Genomic DNA, 18,300 nt, shown 5'->3' with positions numbered 1-18,300 from the left:
ACATTCAGGTGATGGACCAGATAATCAGGTGTTGGTCAAGAGAAACAATCGCCTACCTGCAAACTGTCTGCAGCATACTCCCATGTGGCCGTGAGATGGGTGGTGTTGACTGCACTGACCGCCAAGTTGATCGGAGAAGATGGCACTACAGTGGACAAGGTACACATTAGATAACACGATTATCGGTACATCAAGCAGAGCTCCACAAAAGCTGAATAAAATGCAAAACAAACATCACTATAACCATTTCATTCGCTAGTGAACAAACATGCATGAAAAATTTCCAAACTAATATCACTATGCTTAATTACCCTTAATACTTGATAGTCTTTTCATCTTGTGTACCTTCACATCTGAACAGGGCTCCAACCTTCCACTCGCCCGCTCGTATTGACAAGTAAAATTTGTTTCTAGCAAGTGAAAAACATAATTTGCTTGTCCTAGAGGACGAGTACGTTTTCTGACCCAAAAGCAACATTTTTCTTTTTCCTTGAAGTTCAGCTATCTTAAATGGTGAACGAATTCAATTTTGTCAAAGATTTTGTACAGAAGACAAAGTAAGAAATGTTTATTGTAGTTTTATGCCAAGCAAACATTTTGAAATACAATAATTTAAATGTATATTCATTGTGATGCATGATCATTGATCTATAGGGAAAGTACAGTTTTAGAAGGACAAGTGGAAGTTCATATTAATCGCCCTACAGGGCAAGTGCAGATTTTTGAATTTTTCGAGCCCTGCTGAACATATTCATTTACTGATCTAATGCACATACCCCTATACATAAACCCAAGTGCAGGGTCTAATGCACAAAAAGGCCATGTCTTGCTATCTGTAACTGACGGGGATCGCTGTTGCGAGATGATGTGATAAGTGACACACTTGGAGTAGCAGACGAACAGAAGCAATTTAGAATCAGCTTTTCAAGCAGAAACATGTCAACAGTGTGAACTCCTTGCTTTAAAATACTCAATAAACAGGTCCCAATGGAGGAAACATATATGTCTACCCAAAGAAATTGTCAGTGCCCAACGTGAATAATAGAATGTGAGCATACACATAAAGTCTCAAAACAAATCTGAAGCACACTTAGCAAAGGATAATTTCATATCAAAGGTCACCATCTCGAAAACAGTGACATCAGTAGTACCACTATATCACATGTCCTGTTTCAGAGACTTGTGTCCACCTCTGATTAGTCGAACCTCACCCCCTTCACAATCCGCCGGAAACTTCTGAACATTTTTACAAATTATGTACTAATCCAGAAGATCTGATTGAAATGGTACTGACAAGTTTTCTCTCTATTCAACGGAAATTGCAGAAAGTCCATCCCATCATACCACCCACCTGTAGTGATTGTTACCGCTTCAGACTCATTGCTAGTCTTGTCTCCGGTCATGGCCTTGATGCGGACATTATACCGATGTCCGGGATGCAGTCCAGTCAGATTGAAGGAGGTGCCCGCTGTGCCCTGGACGGTGCTTGTTCCACTGTTCAGCTGATCGGTGTACACTATCTGGTGGGATTCCTGGGTACTGTTGTACCCTTCATCCCAAGTCAGGTCAACCCATGTCGTCCCGACTGATGTGGATGCAACATTCACAGGAGGCAGAGGAACTAGCAAAGGAAAATGACGGCAATAAGAACAGTGTTCAGTCTGGTCAGTTAAACAGTAAAAGCGACAAGAGAGTGTCGAAAAGGAAAAACTGACGGCCAATTCAAAAGGGGCTTAGTTAGTAGTATTGGGAATTGGTTCAAATCTCATAATTGATGATTGGCTCATTACCACCGATCAATCATCGAAAATAATTGGTTAGCGTCATTTATGTAATTTGTTAATGCACAAAAAAATAAGGAAAAAAAACGTAGTTATTTTGGGCAAAATTTCACATCTTTAAAGGATGACTAGTATGTTAGGAACATAAATTTCTTGGTGTCTTTAAGATAGATTCAATCATGACTTGGAACGAGCTTATAGTGCTTATAAAATGTAACAGACAAAACCAACCTTGTGAAAGGTATTGTTGATGAAAACAAGTGTTCCAGAATTGTTTGTGTTCGATTATGAGAAAACATGATCGATTGCTTAGTCGTTTAGTCACTGCGACCAATCTTCGATTATTTCAATTAATCGGATCACCACTATTAGTTAGGTCTAAAAACAGTGCTGGCACAAACCTGAATCGCAGTGATACGGGACAATGAAACCAATACAACAATCCTACTTCCTCAGCTCTATGCTGGAGGATAAAAGCAACAGTCTCTTAAGTGGGTTGAGATGAAATGTGGGTTAACATCATATTGCATGATTACTGAACTGTCACAGCCATGTGCATGTACGTAAGTTTGAGTCTGCTTGGACTTGACTGATGCCAGTATTATAGTGCTAGCCCAATGAATGATAACGCCTCAGTTTAATACAAATGTCGTCTCAGACACAGTATACTGACTTCAGGTTGACCACGCCTTGATATACCCTAAGTGTGTGATATACGGCACATTGTGATTCAGTGATCATTGTTTAACCAACTCTGTTAGGTTAACCCCCTCTTCAAAACATATACAAAACTGGAAAGATGGTGAGTGATCTATATATATGCCAACAGGCTAAAAAGTAGGCTCAACAAAACAGACACGAAACTCTCTCTTGTCTCAATTGTAGAGTTATACAAAGTCATCTAGACTCTAAAAAATATTTCACATAAAATACAAAGAGCTCTCAATACAGATAAGTGGGCATCCTTTGATATGATTTATGACTGCCTCTATCAAGAACATACTTGTGTTGACGCTCTTGATGAAAATCCTGCCATCGCTGCTGTTGCTGTTGCGGAAGATGTATATGGTGTAGTTGACACCGGGGTAGAGGTTGGTTATTGTGTGCTCTATGTGCGAATGGTTGAAGGGGTGGTGGAAGTAGAGGTCAGTGATGAAGATGCCGCCTGTTCGGTGGTGTTTCAGCATATACTGTGTGTCGTTGACCAAGTTCACGATGTCCCATCTCACAGTTACTGTGGACTCGGTGGAGGAGATGCCTGCAGTGAAGTTGGCCAGAATCTCCGCCCTCGACACCTGGAACAAATCACCAATAATATACAGGTGCCCTTGAAAACATATAAGCATCAATCATTATGACATTATAAGTTGTTCACTGGTCTCGAGGGGAACATGGAATGATGTACCCTCGATTGTTTGTTTATGTTCCTTGAGCCCAAAGTGAGAGGGCAACATAAAGAAACATCGATGTACATCAACTCATGGGCCCCGAGGGACTAGTGAACAACGTATTTATCTTACCGAACACCCCAATGGTAACTTTGAACTGTATCGGCACGGGTATCGGCTCATAGTATGGAGTACCAGACGATAGGACGACAAGAAAAACATATTTAGAGTTATCTCCCTTCCATCGATTTGCATTCGCAAAACATCGGTAATTTCCGTACATCATACGTGATTCATTGTTATTCGAGATAAAGAATTACTACTATGAAGTACCAAATGAGTTCGGCTTTCCCAGCGGGGTACACAGAAACTGTTACTCGCTTGTAAATGGGGTACATTGAAAATAATAGAAGAGCTCTTAGCCAATCAGAAAAAGACATTTATGTGTGAGGCAAGATAATAATATATCAGCTGGTGAGTATTTCTTACCCATGTCAATATCCTGCAGATACTGGTAGACATGGTAGATGAAAGGTTCCCATAATAAGCTAAACCAATTGTATATCTTTGCAGACTTTCTCAGCAAATATGTTCATAGCGAATGGCAAATTCTTACAGACTTTTGAAAACAACTAAATCAATGAACAACATGTAAAAATTCACTTCAAGGTATTATTTAAAGCTTGAGTAACAATCATGTTAATGAATGTAACACTTTTTCATAGTTTTTGCCTTTTTGGTATGTTTCAATATATACCTAACATTACGTGTCTGGTCTTTAACATAATTTTCTAAAAGATGCTGAACAAAGTGTACATTTCTTCATGAATAACTGATACCATATCTTGCAGTCAGAATGTTCTGGCTGTCAGTCAATAGTTCGACACTGTCAGTGTTACAATGCAGGCCTACTATAATCTTCTTAAACTACAACACCACTGCCTAATATTAATTTTATCAAGCATAAAATGCTGCCACGGACCCTTTTGTACATGGAAGAGTGAGTGAGTGAGTTTAGCTTTACGCTACTTTTAGCAATATTCCAGCAATACCACTGCGGGGGACACCAGAAATGAGCTACACATATTGAAACGAAGTGGGGAATCGAACCCGGGTCTTCGGCGTGACGAGCGAACGTTTTAACCACTAGGCTACCCAACCCCTTTACACGGAAGAATTATTTTGTTCACATATCAGTCTATAAGTGACGACATGTATGAAATATTTAACAGTTAAGGTCTGACCTATTTGTACAGTGGAGCAGCCATGACATGTCCCTTGTAGTCATGACTCACTGGGGGAGATGGGCATTACCAACTGGTGAAACTTTGGCTCGAGTTGAAAAACATGTCATCAAACAGTAACTTCAAGCCAATTCCTCATCTTTGAGGATTTGCCCCTGACGGCAACACACAGCAGGCTGTGTAAAGCCAGTGTCTGTCATCAAGGTCACGGCTGGTGCGAGTCTGTTTGAACGGTCCGCTCAACAAATGTGTTTGCGATATCCTTGACCATGTGTCGCCCTCTCATCAATGCAGGAGATATTAACACTCCTAAACTGCAGTTGCTGGTTCACTGTAATATTTTGCATCACTTCAAAAAGTTGACAAATATGGACTAAGAAAACTGTGATATTGTTTCATCAAACGATGCTTGTTAACTTTCCATGTAGGGTGTAAAAGTTGGATGTTTATTTGGCTATGTTCTCAACATGTTCCAGTATGTTTTTCTATAAGCATTGATCTGATAATTCTTTCACCATATTTTGATTCACTCAGTCAGAGGTGAAACATATTTTCAGGAAAACAATGACTATAAATCAGGGGTGAAAATAACCCATTGCCCGACGTCCGTGTCCATTGTTTTTTTTCTGTCGGACAAGCAAATTTGTATATCACACTGTACCAGTGTCCAGTTGACTCTCCAATGTTAATTATGTTGTTTATTTAAAAAATCAGCAAGAAAACGGTCAGTATAGTGGAAAAATTATCAGGGCAAGTGACTTTACATGTGCCACTGTACAGAGTACACTATCAATTTTGAAGTTATTTCCACCCTTGTGAATAGAAACACACATGTGCATACAGGGATTTCTTTAGGTTCCCCAAGTGCACTCAATGGCAGGCAATCTTGGAGAATTCAAATTAGGACAAGTTTTAATGTTGTGTTCAATGCATTGGTGTAAACCTGAGCACTATACACATTATTAGTCTTGACCTGAGAGAAATACAAGTCACCTCTACAAACCAACACTATTTGACAGGGAACTACATGGACTGGAAAATGTTTATTTCCGATTTGAGAATTTGAACTGAGTCTGGCCACAGACTGGGGTCGGAATATCTGAGGTCTCAGTGGCGGATCCAGTCCCCTCAAAAATTTATGCCTGTGGAGCATTTCCCCCTAACCTTTGGACTTCATGTTTTGTGTACCTCTCCTTCTTCAAAATCCACCCCTGGGTCTACATAAACCGTGTATTATATCTGTGGTGACCACATGGCATGCACTAAGTGGCTGATTGTGTTTTCATAAAAATAAATGAAACATGCAATGGTGAAAAAATATACAGCTCATCAGGTGATGCTTATATTATTCATAGAAGTACCTCCCTTATTTCACATTAAAAAAAAGATGTTCAACATCCAACATGAGATGTAGCGTGTGCTTGTTACAAGATCGCTCTGATCAAACTGATAAATATAACATCAGAACCACACCTGGAAATCCGCAGTGAATTCCAGCTACAGATTAAATCTTAATTTCCTGAAGTTGTTTCACAGAACAGATGGTGCAGGAAAATGGTAATTTCTCCCCATGAATAAGTAATGAATAACTGGTATTCATAAAAACACCTCAACAACTCATTCAGTGATAAACCCTTATCCAGGAGTCCATACTGATAATCCCTTCAACCCGAATATATCTGTTACACAATTCCCCAATCTGAAGCAAATCTAAATTTTCCTCAGGTTCTGGAATCTGTACCTCCGATCTCACTGGCACTCCCATTTCAAAGTAAAAAGCTTTGAATATTTGTTTCTATCAAAAATATACATTTCCTGAGAACAAGGGTTAGTGTTCCGATGTTTCATTAATAAATGAAAGTGATGTTAATAATGGAACAAAAATATCTTCTATATGTGTTTATCACAGAACATGACAGCTGTCACTTTCAGGGAGACATTGTTGACCTGCTATGATTCCAAACAGCTCTTAAATTTTCCAAACTTACAATTCCTGGATAAATAAATTTGTGGTGGGTTATATGCCCCTTTGTATATATCCTGTATATATGTAAACATTCAGGAGAGTAAGAAAGCCAGGTTTCCAAACAATTCCACTGACCATATAAGGATTTCCTTTTTGAATTGCATATTACCTGCCCAAATGTTTATATAAGAAGACATATGACCAAAAAAAACAAGTTTGAAAAAATTTCCACTCACTGTATTTTTCACATGTTTAATGATAATACCAAATCAATTTATTTTCTATTCTGTATCTTAACAGGTTAGCTGAGAAAATCCTTAAACACTGTTAAAATAAGGAAACAAGTTTGTCTGAACTTAGATTTATCAAAAGAACAAACATACATTCTCTCCTGCATCCTGTAAATCTGCTCTAAGTATGGCTGTGGACAGACACAGACAACAGATCCCAGACAACATGGAGCCAGCACAATCTGTAGCAGGACCTCCACTGGCAAGCAATTAATACCCAGGCTTCCACATTGTCACCCTCAACTCACAATCAACTTTTTAATCCTTTCTCTCCCATTTGTAAAAATCCCACAATCATTATTCAGGTGTTGACTCTCTTTTCTATGCCAGGTCATAGCACCTAGAGCACTTCAAGAACATTTCACCTGATGCCAAAAACACAACACAAACATTGTCTCAACTATATAAACATACAATACAAACATCCAAATTATCACAACCTTACATACTTAGGGCTATATTAATAGTTTAATGTCTTCCACTTAATGTGCTTCAAGACCTCCTACGGTAACTCAGTCAATTATACAACAAGCCTCTTCAAGGGAAACATAAACAAGCATGTTTTCCTTCCAACCTACAAGTAATTCCTGTGTGTTTGCCCCTCTATTGTTCTATTTGAAGCAAGGGTCCAGTGGTCAGTTCTCATTGCCCTTTCCTCAACTGAGATGAAATTCATACTTGGCATCCCACCTGGCAATGCTGTGGAAACTCAGGCTGGCACACACTTCAAGCAGTCAGGAAGCCATGGCTTAAAGTCAGTAAGTCATGGGGCAAGTCATTAGCTGCATTGTGCAACTCCGATAACAGATCTTAGCATAAGAACTGTGTGCCAATGGGTATGTAACTGGAGAGGTCAGCGACATTGTGCCAGGGGTCAACTATGCGTCTGGATGAGTGTGTGTTTCTCCTGACCCACTGACACAGTGAAAGCTGGAATACATTCCCATTGGTGTACACTGTTTGACATTAGACAGCATGGTTGTCAGTAGGTCACTGATGGTCAACCATGTCGTGCCACAGCTACAGTCATAATGCTGCAAGCCATACACCCAACTGGAGACACATCACCTGTATGGTAACTGAATTTGACAAGTGATACATATTCCTAAAATAATAAATAAATAAACAGTAATTCAAATGCAGGTTCTCAACCACTGACAAAGCTTTTCCGACAGTGAAACATTTTGCATAGGTGACAGAAAATCCCATTACAGTGTATTTTCTGGTGTCACTGTCATGAGGTCATTATGAAGCACAGATAGAGCTATTCAGAAGTGTTTATTGTGTCACATCCCACTGGACATTACCAAGAGTCAGTCATAGTCATAACAGTAACGTATTGAACTTTTGCACATGTTATGTATACAACCTATAAATATCATGAACGTGTAAATGTAACATCTGTGAAAAAGAAATTTGAAAAGTATAAAATAGACTGTAAGTCAATGGAATTTTTACTTCACTGACCAGAAATAGGACTTTTTCTTGCTTACTTAAGAGGAAACAAAGACAATTGGACTGTTGGGGTTTTTTTCAAACTAACTATCACAATCTGGTGACAAAAATTTTAAAAAAACACCAAGAAAGCTTAAAGTTTAATATCAGAATATATATAATTTTGATAGAAACAAACAATTCCTTATAATCTGAAAAGGAGCCACAGTGACATGGGAGCCTGAGGAAACATAGATTAGCTGAACTGAATGCAGTTCAACGACTGTGAGACAGACAAGGTGTGGCACTAGATTCCAAAAGAAGTTACTACAAATCTCTTTAGATGACTAGATATCTATATATATCCAGCCCCGAAAAGACCATTACTTTCTACTTCAATATGATATTAACGTGACTAAAGCCAAGCCTGATAATAGCAGCACCTGAACACATTCAGCCATACTTGTACATTATACAACGAGTATACACTGAACGAGTGGCCCTCATTGAAATGCTGACAGTGAGAGTTTCAAACTGCATACAACAACCCACTCAGTGAAATGACTCATGTAAAGTAATGGGAGATATATGGAAATTACGTCAGTCAAGAAGTCCTTCTCAAACAAAACTACAAAGAGAATTAGCCATGATATGATAACAAGAAGAACATGGTGAGTAAGATGGTGTTTGGAGCTATTTTTCATATATTTTAGTTTAAGATGTGTCAGTTTCCCATGAGAAGAAAACCCAAAGTAATGCGGTGGTGGTGGTGGAATTGGGTTTAACGTCGTGCTTGAGAATATTTCGCTCATATGACGACGTGCATGCGTGTGTATGTGTATGTGCGGTTGCTTGTACTAGCCCAGACTGAAGCTGGTTTTATAGTGCTAGCCCACTGAGATACCATGCCGCAGTGAAGCATGAATACCCCACTCAGACACATTATACTGACTCCGAGCCGACCAGTCCTTGCTGTACCCATTAATGCCGAGCGCCAGGCAGGGACCAACAAGTACCATATTTTAACGTCTTTTGGTATGACGCGGTCGGGGATCGAACCCGCGACCTTCCGCACTCTGGGCGGACGCTCTAACCACTACACCACGGAGGCGGTCCCAAAGTAATGCAAATCTGTGACTGTTGAACACTACCTAAAATCCATGAGCCCAAGTTTACTGTATCAGCCCATAAATTTGATGTTTAATTCATTCATTTATTAACCGGATTCATTTATATTCATTTATTTAGTTAGTCGTCCATCCATATCAGTTTCTCACTAAGACCCGACTGTAATCCAATACCACCAATGAGAGACACGTAGAGCAAGATGAGGCCATGTTATCTGTAACTTCCATGTAATTACATAGGCTGGCCTCTGGCCAGAGTGGCTCATTAACCTGCACTGAGCATGTCAACATGGCTGCTGCAGGGGTTATCTGTGTGAGAAACACCACTCCCCTGTACAACATGCCTCCATGGCCGGGGTTCATGACTGCTGCAACTCTCTTAAACATTCCCACTCCCTGTGATATGTAACGAAAAACATGGATACATTGACACATTTTTTATGGATAACAACTTCTTTTTATTCTTTATATGGAGTGAATGATGAAGGACCAAGAAGTATTAGCTCTGAAATGTCATATAAAGAATAAAAAGAACTAATGTTATCCATAAAAGCGTGTATTTATGTTCTTCAAACTTCTAAATGCCTTTCAAGAATAACGAAAAACACACTACCCAGGCTGAGATCACAAAAGGTTGCAATCAAAGATAGTACAGCGATCTAGAATTCTGCCTACCTGATTTCTAAATGTTGAGTTTATATTGAGGCACGGTGTATGGTACAAGTGTTTTATCAGCAACTGTCACTTGATGACGCAAGCATTTATAAGACGGCCATGTTAATTCATACAAAACAATGATTTCAAATTATAATTTTTTGCTTGAATGACACAATTGGAGTACTTATGACAAAATGTTTGATTAAGTCGAGTGCAACTTTAATCATTAATTTTTACAAGGTATGTCACACTTATTATCCAGATATGTATTGCATCACATCACAGCCTTGCTTCCTTCATATGGCCTCAGGGCCCTGTCACTAGTGACAAGTTCAGTTTCAGCCTCAACCTGTTTGTATGTAACCATGACATGTTTGACTCCCATAAAGCAGTGGCTAAAGTGAAATGCTTATCTCAGCAAATCAGAGAAACTGACTGTGAACAGAAGGTTAGTTAATCTGACTGACTGAACTGTGTACCATCAAAGGCTTTATCAGAAGCACTGTTCTGGTCAGTCCGGTTTCAGTAGGACTACAAAGGCCTTCCAGCTCTTCCCTAAAGTCAGCTGCTCACTGGTCCTGAAACACCTGCCCAAGATGGCTGTTTCCACACCAAGAAGTATACAAGTCTCCTAACAGCTCATCCCAAGCTGTTCTGTCCACCCACAGTGCCCGTTGGTTCTGTCTCAGTTATTGCATGTATGTCATGCAGCAGACAGTGTAATGTTGAAGTGACATTGTGTGCGACATACCACATGTGTGTACATCCTTCACAGCATCATGTGACCATTGTTTGGGCTGGTACACCGTGGTGCCAGCAGGTCACCACTGGGACTCACATGCAGGATGTGACATTACTGTGAACCTGCATACAGATGGCATGCTTTGTCCTCCATTACAATGATGAAAGAAGACATGTGTTGTCAAAACATGAACATATTCAAGGTGAAATGAGTTGTAAATATGGCTATAGGACAAAACAAAACAATTTTCAATTTTTATCATTCTGTTTAACCTCAGCCTTGTAATCCTATCACTCTGGCCCTTTCTTCATGATATCAAACATGGTTACCAGTCAACACACACACATGTCCATGTAATACAGTTTACTTAGAGGTGACTAGTTCCAAGAAAACAATTATGCCTCCACTTCAGCACAGGAGGCATGCCTCAGTGTCCCAATTTGCTGTGCAGAGTTGTGTCCCCTTGACGTACCAGAAACCAATGATAATCAGTGGCTTTGAAACCAGTTTACCCGATTATGTTTTTAGGTTTGTTAGCACCATAGGTTCATGGGTTTTGCCAGAGAGGTAGCATCTCAGACTTGCATCACACAGGGACTTCCTCCCTATTTAGCTGAACATTCCTTAACCATGTTAACTGGAACGGTGTTTAAATAAAGCAGCATTAAGCCTAATTTAGTCACTCAGTCTGTCATACAGACCCTGAAATATACACATCCAAGAAAGCCCATGCAAGTCTAGATTATGTGGCAAGTGTAGATTTCCACAGTTTCAGGAAAATGAAGAGAATCTCACGACTCCTTTTCATTATATTTTATTTTTCACAATTATGAACTGTTTTTCTGTAAAATATGTTCATTTCAGAGACTAGTCTATTACTCAGTCTACGTCCTCGGTGGACAAGGACAAAGCCAGAGTCTAATCTGAACATTGATTAATTGAACAGCATACAGAATCTATTTGTAATCCCCAATCACACAGCAAATCACGGGCGATCAAGAAATGACAATGTGTAGATTTTGGATCAGCTGACACGAGATTACAGTTGGAGCGTGTTGACTCTGACCAGTGGGACATGCACAGCAAATACCTCCCGTGAAAGCAAACACAACATGAAAGATTTACTGACAGATGTTGGAATGGAATGGCCTGGGTGACTATTGGAAGCATGTCTGTATTAAAGACCTGATTCTCCAGTATCAACTCAGGTCACGATTTCAGAGACAGATACATAGCCTGTGTGAACAGGGCCTCTGTTGTATCAGCCCAAAGAAGAACTTTTGATCTCTTTCAAATAAACTCCTAAACCTGTTTTCTTCCATGACTGACAGACTGCTTCTGAATTCTGAGCACCATCAATATAAACTGACATGTCTGTCTTAAATGAAATACGAACTTGATAGTAAATAAGATAATAGTGAGAATCAAGATGCTGGTCTTTCAGTTATACAGTATGAAGAACATCCGCTAACATTTGACACATGCCAAAATATGTCATAAGAATATTAATGACATAATGCGTACAACTCTAAAAAAGAACATTTGAATCTTTCGTATTATTGTTAATCTGTCATACTATGACTCAAAAAGAAGTCATATTACTATAAATATTTTTTCATGCCAGACAGATTAATTATAGCAATATGAAAGAATTGGGCATTCTTTCACTCTTTTGAGCATACAATTACAAAAATAACCTTATATAGCATTTACACTATGTTCAATAAATAGTCAAATTGTTGGCGTGTTAATCCCCCCATGCCCTCCCTCAAGCTAACAAGAGGATGTTCCTTCTTCAAAAAGCACCATCACAAATGTACATCGGATGCACTAAGGACCTCCAACAAATCGACTCAGTTTCAGACTCAGAAAGAGCTAAGTCAGGAAATATTTAAGAAACCAAAACTCAATTTATCCACACAAAAAGGAAGTATTGTCACAATTCCAAGAATCAACTCAAGACAGAAAAGTATAAAGAATTTACAGATTTACTAAATCGCTAAAACACTTAAGAATTGTTGTCTTCTTCAAACACAAACTGGCAGGCTGACAAATACCCTCCATCCGATCTGAGCACTACATCAAACACAGGACCTGCACTGCTCTACACAAGGAGATGTCACATTTCCTAATTGAACATTCTTAACATTAAGCCCTAAATTACCTGAATTCAGGGGGAATTAACTGCCATCTTTTTCTCGATCGTTGTGATGAACGGAATACAACCTCAAGTCTCACCACCCTCATCACTTCCAAAACTTTCTTTTCAACTGAGTACATTGAAAAAACTCAAAGCGGGCCAAATCATTCAACAAACATCATCTTCAAAACTTTTCCAGGCATGGTGTTTAAAACTGATTAGTTTAAAAAACATTGCCAAAAAACAGTCTTAATGTCAATTTGAGAGGAAATCATGATATTGTTATCTGTTCAGTTTTTGTTCCATACTTGTGTCAGAGTAGTTACTTTCACCAAAACACAGTAATAGTGATCATCAGGATCACATCCCACCGCTACTGAATATTCATATAGGGAGTACTGGACACTTTTCATACCGGATTGACACAGTTTATCTGTACAAACAGCATCCTAAGATAGGTAAAGACTTTACATGTGTTGTCTTCACAAATCAGTAGCAAAAAGAATTACCCACAACCAACTGAGTGAGTGAGTGAGTGAGTGAGTTTAGTTTTACGCATCTTTTATCAATATTCCAGCAATATTGCAGCAAGGGACACCAGATATGGGCTTCACACATTGTACCCATGTGGGAAATCGAACCCGGGTCTTTGGCGTGTCGGGCAAATGCTTTGTAACCATTAGGCTACCGCGGATCACCCCAACAACCAACTGAACGATGTGTTGCAAGATGTACTTACACACGCTGAATCCACCTGCACTCAAACAATGAATATTAGTCAGCAAGCAAAGTACACCTGCCAGTGGAATGATTGACAGATATTGTGTTCATGTGTATGACAGAGATTTAACCAGGATTCTAAACAGAAGTGCCCCCGGCTGAAACTTATTTTTATGCGTTCTGAAATTGTACACTGAGACTCCATTCAAAGAGGTATACTAAAAATAAGCATTAAAAATCTTCCTTTATATAGCTCTTGTCAAAAAAGTAATGTTTACATTTGATGGGCCATAAAACTTGTTAATAGTTATATATGTTGACACAGACAGGGAATTTTTCTAAATTCAATTTGGACATTTTAATGACACTGGCTGCTGCAGGGGTGAAAATAACAAATTGCCCGATGCCCCAGTACAGTGTTTTTTCCTGTCAGGCAAGCAAATTTGTATATCACACTGTACCGCTGTCCAGTTGACTTTCCAATGTCAATTATGTTGTTTATTTAAAAAATCAACTAGAAAATCGGCCAGTATAGTGGGAAAATTATCAGGGCAAGTGATATTACATGTGTACCAGAGTACACTAGCATTTTTTAAGTTATTTCCACCCCTGTGCTGGCATCATCAACTGAGCATATCCCGACAAATAGCTGTTACATTAAAACACAGCAAGGTAAACTATGAGTTAAATTAGATAGTTCAGTCATCAGATTTTAATCTGCAAAAATAGTACTTATCATCAGGGTTTCTGAAAACATCTGTATCAGTGTATGTACGGATAAAAAATATGCACAATACGTAGGAAATAATTTAGAAAACAGAGCAGATATGCACCACAGCAATGGTGTACGGTCTTAGAATAATTTACAGACGTATTTATCTGAAAAAGTATTGTTTTATTGTTTATTGACCTGTTTACACAAGAGTAGCAATGTTGTGATGCATATATGAAACGAAACACAAGATTACGATTACTCCATTAAATTCCATTCAGTACTCTAAATGTACTCTTAAGGTTTTCCAGTACTGCTATATTGAAAAAATAAGGAGTACGTACTCCTGATCTTGAAAAATTATCTGGAGCCCTGTATGATTCTACAGTTTTGTGTGTATTCATTCATGTGTCTGTTGTTTAATGCTGCTCTAATCCAAGCTAAGTCTTACTAGAATCCCTTACGGTCTCAAGCATGGTATACATGCGGTACCTGGTGATATCCAGAGTAGAACCAGGAAGATAACCAAGCAAAGCACATGATCCAAATCCTTCAAATATCCATTTTTAAATCAATCATATAACAACATTGTTTTCCTCAATGGTCTCAGGTTTTCCTGTTCTTGGATGTAAGACAAATGGCATTATCCATACCGATAACATTTCATGTCATCTCAAAGACAAACAAGTCGAGTTTTCCTCACACTAATCCTGTGATTGGTGTATCATCCTTATAGTGACGGGAGTGGTGGCCACGGTAATGCACCGTGTGACATGTCCGGGGAGCTTGTCACGGCTGTGTTGACAGATCTGTGCACTGACACAACAAGGCATTGATTACAGGAAGCCCTCACTGGAACATTTCACAAACAATGCCCACAATGTCCGCTGCATCCGAAACAAAAACCCTGAGACATGTGGCCAGGTTGTGTGATGCAATTGACTGCTATTAATGGCAGAATGTACATAGCTGAGTTTACATTCACTCTACCGCATGTCTTCCCCCATGTGGAATAGAAGGGGCTCTGAATCAAGATCGATTCAACGAAACTTGTGAACAATGTGTCAGGATGCAAAATAAATGCTACAATGTATGCATTATTTAAAGTAAAATTTTACTGACAGGTAAAGACATATGTTTTTTAATTCTTTGATATGATATATGAAGAAGAAGAAGGTGCACAAACAAGATATAGAAGATAAGTAACTTATAATTGTTCACCATGATAGTAAAGCTGAATACATAATTTTTATCAAGTACTAAACATTTGATAACAATATTCTGTGAGTCTAGAGATAAGTGTGAATGTGACAGACTGTTGTGATATGTCGGCATACAAACAGTATTTGACATTGCAGTGGAAGAAAAGAATGTTCAACTTAAGATGTTTTTAACGCGAATATACATTTCAGTGAGTTCTTATCCATGTGTTATTTAACCCCATCAACAAACCCACATCCTGATCAAATTAAGTAACTTGCAATAGTAAGCTGTCGACATTTCATACATCTATTTGCACAAATTGTTATTTTAATAATTTTGTATGCGACAAAAAGTAAATTTCAGCTGATAAACACTTTCAAAATGTTATTCTAACTTATTTTCTCCTGTTGTAGGTAGGATTGAATTAACAAATGGCAGGTAATTCTGGTAAACAAAGAACAATAATTTGCTTGACATTATCATTGTGAGGGTCGAAAATGGTGACGCAAAATGAAGACAGGCATGTTCTCCCACACCTGTCTAGCAAGGGGAGGTAACCCTTCATTGTGTACATAACAAGCTGGGGTAAACAGTTGGAATTCTCAGACGAGACCTCCCATGTTCCACAGTCATTTGTTAAGCTCTGAAACAATTCAGTATATGACCAGCCCCACATTTATCTCAGCCCTCCCCACCAGACCATCCAGACAATGTCTTCATCACTTGACAGTCACTTCATGATGCTCTTGTTTTCAAACAACAACAATCTTCATCACAGCCGTGACATTCACTAAACCCTGATGGCAAACATTTTTGACTTTTGATAAAATAAACACAGCTTTTGACATATGCTCCTTGGTGATAAGACAGGCAGAAATAAATACAGTCTTTACACTGATCTGTGCTAAAATATCAGTCAAGACCGGTTTACTACCCCTGATACAGGATATGTCCATGCCGAAATGAAATTTACACTACATATTTTTAATCCACCTATTTTCTTCTGTAAACATAACACATATATATACACTGATACTACTTGTTTGTCTACACACAAACATCCAACATAAATATTTATATTTCTACCTAAGTTTTATAATAAGTTAAGACTGCTTGAAGTAAAACACTGGTCGGGTGAGGGGCATTAATAAGCTTAGCTTGTGACAGTCGGTGCCACACGATGGTGTAACAGACACAAACAGGCACATGTGTCAACACTCTTCACCTTCAACACGCAACCGACAACACTTTCACTGTGATGACTGTGTGACTGACAGACATGTAGCGAAACTTGGTGAAATGTGACAGATATTCACCCAACATGCTTACTCCTGCCTTCCACAGGAAATGTCGGTGTCTATTCTGAGACGGTCTGACTCGGAAACACTTTCACTACAGTGGAAATACTTGATGTAAGAATAGGAAGGGGGGCATGAAGCAGGGATGGATCTGTGGTATTTCAAAGACAGGATATATGTAAGTGGTTGAATTTAGAATATGGAAGATATGTGCAGAGTAGTGAAGGACAGATATTGATGACATCCAGTACACCAGTCAAGCTTTGAGCATGTAATCCAATCAGGATATTTGCAGCCTTTGATGGATACGGGGTCAATGTATTCAGTGACAGTTGACACTGAAATTAACATCATGAGACATACATTTTGGGCAAGGCTGACCTCAGTGTGGTTAACTGCCCATGTCATCAATCCCAGCATTACATTTGAGCAGAGTTACAAAATGACCATGTATATCTCGTCTACTGACCGTGTCAACGGGGACCTGTTACATTCACAGCTACTTACAAAGGCCATTGCTCTCGGCTGGTTAATACTCTGTCCATGTCGAAGTGTTGTGGACATTCTGATGTAACATGGTATATTTCACACATGAGAGACAGGCAATATGGACATATATCTCACATACGAGTGTTGGGTATTACGAACGTATATTTTACAGGAGTGTCAGGTGATATAGATAATGATATAACCGGCCAGTATGTCTGCTAGAAGGACATCCCTGCTTAGCTTGTCAATGCTTCACCGGTCAACAGACCATGTGACCGGTCTTTGATACCACTGTCCATCCATCAATCAAACTTAACTGTCACCTGGACGTCAACTTCAAGGTTAACTGATGATCATGACGAGAAATAAATAACCAGTAATCACGGACTACTAGACACCGTCAAGGACAACATTCTTTTTTTCAATTATCTACAAGCACAAAGTAATGATTCCTGGAAAGACTCCACTGTGACTGGAAAAAACCCACACTTATTATAAGTGTACACTGTTTGTCCAGAATATCCACAGCAATACAGATTTTGTTTGGTTGTCAATAAAGAAGATATAAACCAAAACCTATTTTCTGTCATTAAGGTAGGTTTTGTTTTTGTGTCCTCCCTCCGGTAACCATGACAACAGTCCACGTAGACTATTGAGCTGACAGATGTAGGTATACATATATCATTAACACTATGAACACACCCATGGCCATCAGGTGTTTGCGGTTCACACATGATTCATCCACCAGCAATCAGGAAGAGAAATCGCCTAATCGGCATATTCTGCTGATTGGGAACTCCCAACAAATCATATGTCAGAACATTCTCCACATAGCAATATTTTTTCACATCCTGACACAACATGGGAAGGTCAAAATTAATTACCATAAAAGTAATCTACAGTATTTCTTTGTCATTGAGTTTTATTTTGGTCAATACCATCAGTACTGGTTGTTAGCTTATAGTTTCCTTATCATGTTTATCACCATACTAAGTTACCCTTCCTCATTTTAAATCTTCATCCTTGAACAGTATGAACACACCCAGTTAGCTTTCAAGAATATTTTTTTCAATTCTTGGTTATAAATTTGTTAATATTGAGGATCTTAT

The 18,300-nt window shown here is 38.8% G+C and overlaps 1 protein-coding gene across 1 annotated transcript in view; it reads right to left on the bottom strand.

Annotated features, from left to right (window-relative positions):
* Nucleotides 1–18,300, bottom strand: part of LOC124269441 (tyrosine-protein phosphatase 10D-like) — a 53,657-nt gene that overhangs the window by 30,819 nt on the left and 4,538 nt on the right. Inside the window, exons 2-4 of the mRNA XM_046704443.1 lie at nt 2,785–3,076; nt 1,352–1,621; nt 57–145 (exon numbers count right to left, since the gene is read on the bottom strand). Of these exons, the coding sequence (XP_046560399.1) occupies nt 57–145; nt 1,352–1,621; nt 2,785–3,076 (651 nt within the window). The remainder of the gene's footprint in view (nt 1–56; nt 146–1,351; nt 1,622–2,784; nt 3,077–18,300) is intronic.

This window comes from Haliotis rubra, unplaced genomic scaffold (genome assembly GCF_003918875.1).
Source record: "Haliotis rubra isolate DU_JTF1 unplaced genomic scaffold, ASM391887v1 Scf145, whole genome shotgun sequence".
Classification (NCBI taxonomy): Eukaryota; Metazoa; Mollusca; class Gastropoda; order Lepetellida; family Haliotidae; genus Haliotis; species Haliotis rubra.
Note: the sequence above shows the minus strand (reverse complement) of the source record. Positions and strands in the feature narration are given on the sequence as shown.